Below are 2,460 nucleotides of genomic sequence, written 5' to 3'. Positions count from 1 at the left end.
CTATGATGCTCTCACCTTCTCCGTTTCTCCCTTCTACACCCCATCCACCGTGTACCCTGGGCAGTACCCCTCTTTCTGCTCCAATGTGCCCATTCAAGTCCCCTCCTAGAAACACTCTTTCCTCCTGCGGTATCGACTGTATTTCTTCGTCCAGATGTCTCCAGAACTCTTCCTTCTATTCCTCAGTACATCCCACTTGTGGAGCGTATGCGCAAACCACATTTAGAACTGTACTTCCAACTCCCAACTTCACACTCATTATCCTATCGCTCCTCCTTCCCACGCTCACCAAATCCTCCCTCCACTTACTGTCCAGTACAATGCCTACACCATTCCGCCCTTGGGCGTTTGCTCCACTGTAGGCGAGCTTACACCCTGCTCCAATGTCCCTCGACTTGTTCCCCCTCCACCTCGTCTCCTGCACACACAACCCACCCACCTTTCTTCTCTCCATCAGGTCTGCCAGCTCTCTACCCCTTCCTATCATGCTTCCTACGTTCAGCGTTCCAGCTCTTAGATTTTGGACTAACTTCTTTGGCCATGCTCGTCCTTGACGCGGTAGCCCTTGCTCACTTCTCACAGGTGTCAGGCGAGATCCCTGCACATCGCATTCAGGGGACGCCCTGGCATTTTCCGAGGCTACATTCAAATGAACTGTCATTTTGGTTTTGGCAGAGTTTGGTTTTGGCCGGATGCCCTTCCTGACGCCAACCATCCCCATTTATGCGGGCTTTGGACCAGCACCGAGTTGTGCTGGCTTGCACCCCCAGTGGCTGGGTTGTATAGTGGCGACTTATAAAGTGTAATAATCGCAGATAGTATTGTATTAATAGAGTAGAGAGGAATATATCGTTTTCTCAGTTGGGTTGTAAAGTAACTGAACCAGTCTATGTGGACTCTGACGTAAATGAGAATTAGTTACAGCTTTGTATACAACTGTAGTAACCAAGGTGGTAACGTAAGTGAAATTATCACTGATTGTATTGTGATAACAGAGTAGAGAAGAATAATTTGTCTTGTCAATTGGGTTGTAAAGTAATTGAACCAACCTGTGTGGACTTTTGACGAAAAATATAATTATTCAAAGCTCTGAATTCAACTGTGGTGACCAACTGTGTAATAATATTTGTATATGTGTTTGACATGTTTTAATATGCTCTTCTAAAACAAGTGGACTGCGTTCTGTTTGTTTGTCGCTGAAATTTATCGCCAACAAGTAACAGACACCTACTGTAAAGAATCCGGCCGATATTCATACATAAAAACCTGACAGTGGTATTCCTCTAACCCAGCAATTTTCAAATTATGGAGTGCTCCTCCATAAGGAAATCTTAAGTGCGAGTCAGTTCTTTTTTTTTAAAAGATTTAGTAACTTTACCAAAATAAAAGTTATTAGAAAAATGACAGAAAGAAAAATATCGCAAATAAATTTTGTTTATCTTGCCAGGTGGCATGCCTTATAAACCATATGCTACATGGTTTTTCTACAAATCTCAGAGGGTTTTCCCGTATAATATCTCAATTCATAAAATATTGGGAGGCACTTTTTATGTGGTCTTATTGGTCTTAGCTTAGGGAGACTCGCTATGACAAAGTTGAGAGCCTATGCTCTAACCCAGTGGTTCTCAACGTGGGCCACGCCATGTTTCTAAGGGGCCACACGTGAATGACTGAAAATTAGGGGACCAAGGTAAATTTTGAGTGGACCACCGAAACTTCACTGCCCGAATAAAATATGTAAAATTTAAAATTGAATCAAAGGTTCCCTTTTCCCCGTATCCCCCATAGCTCAGAAGTCAAGTTACCAGACGCGACTAGTACTTGAGTAACAATCAAAATGTTTGTCTGGTATCTGTAAATGTTTTCGACTGATTCTCAAGAGCAGCAGAGTGATATAGTAGCCCAAGCTAGATTCAAACGTGACAAACATTATTTCTGGATAAGTAGTGAAATAGCTAATAAGTTCCACTGCTCTGAGAGAAGGCAAAGCTGTATTTTATCGCTTTTCCCACATCTTATCTGGTAGAATCTGGTTTTAGTCGGGTGACTTATTTGCTATCAAAAATACGTAGCCGCCTTGATGTTGTGAAAAGAGGTGATCTTTGCTTATCACTGACCACACTGCAACCGGACATTCAAAAACTTCCAAGTGTTCATGAGGCCCAAGGATCATACTGAATAAAATGTCAATGATTAACAGAATATTTTTTACTTGTATAAGTAAACAGTATGTTATAAACAAAATATTTAAAAACAATACAATATTGTAAAAATAGTATCATAATATTATAAATATATTGTAAATCAACAGTGTGGAAATAAAGTAACTTTTTTCCTAAGTAACAGTGTCTACGAACGATGGGGCCACATAGATAAATCAAACTCAAAAGGGAGACACTAGCAAAAAAGTATGAGAAACACTGCTCTAACCTAATAGTTTGCATCACCATGTAGCAATAG

General features: G+C 41.0%; 1 protein-coding gene across 1 annotated transcript; it reads right to left on the bottom strand.

Moving 5' to 3' along the window:
* Positions 1-175: 175 nt before the first annotated feature.
* Positions 176-721, bottom strand: LOC106471902. Its single transcript, XM_013932528.1, has one exon. It carries the CDS (start codon positions 719-721, stop codon positions 176-178), a length of 546 nt encoding a protein of 181 aa, XP_013787982.1.
* Between the last annotated feature and the right edge of the window lie 1,739 nt (positions 722-2,460).

The sequence above is a fragment of the Limulus polyphemus genome, unplaced genomic scaffold (assembly GCF_000517525.1).
Source record: "Limulus polyphemus unplaced genomic scaffold, Limulus_polyphemus-2.1.2 Scaffold4952, whole genome shotgun sequence".
NCBI classification, from domain to species: Eukaryota; Metazoa; Arthropoda; class Merostomata; order Xiphosura; family Limulidae; genus Limulus; species Limulus polyphemus.
Note: the sequence above shows the minus strand (reverse complement) of the source record. Positions and strands in the feature narration are given on the sequence as shown.

Bases quoted from the DNA above. Each gene is read 5' to 3' on its own strand.
- LOC106471902 (XM_013932528.1), bottom strand. From the start codon at position 721: ATGGGGATGGTTGGCGTCAGGAAGGGCATCCGGCCAAAACCAAACTCT.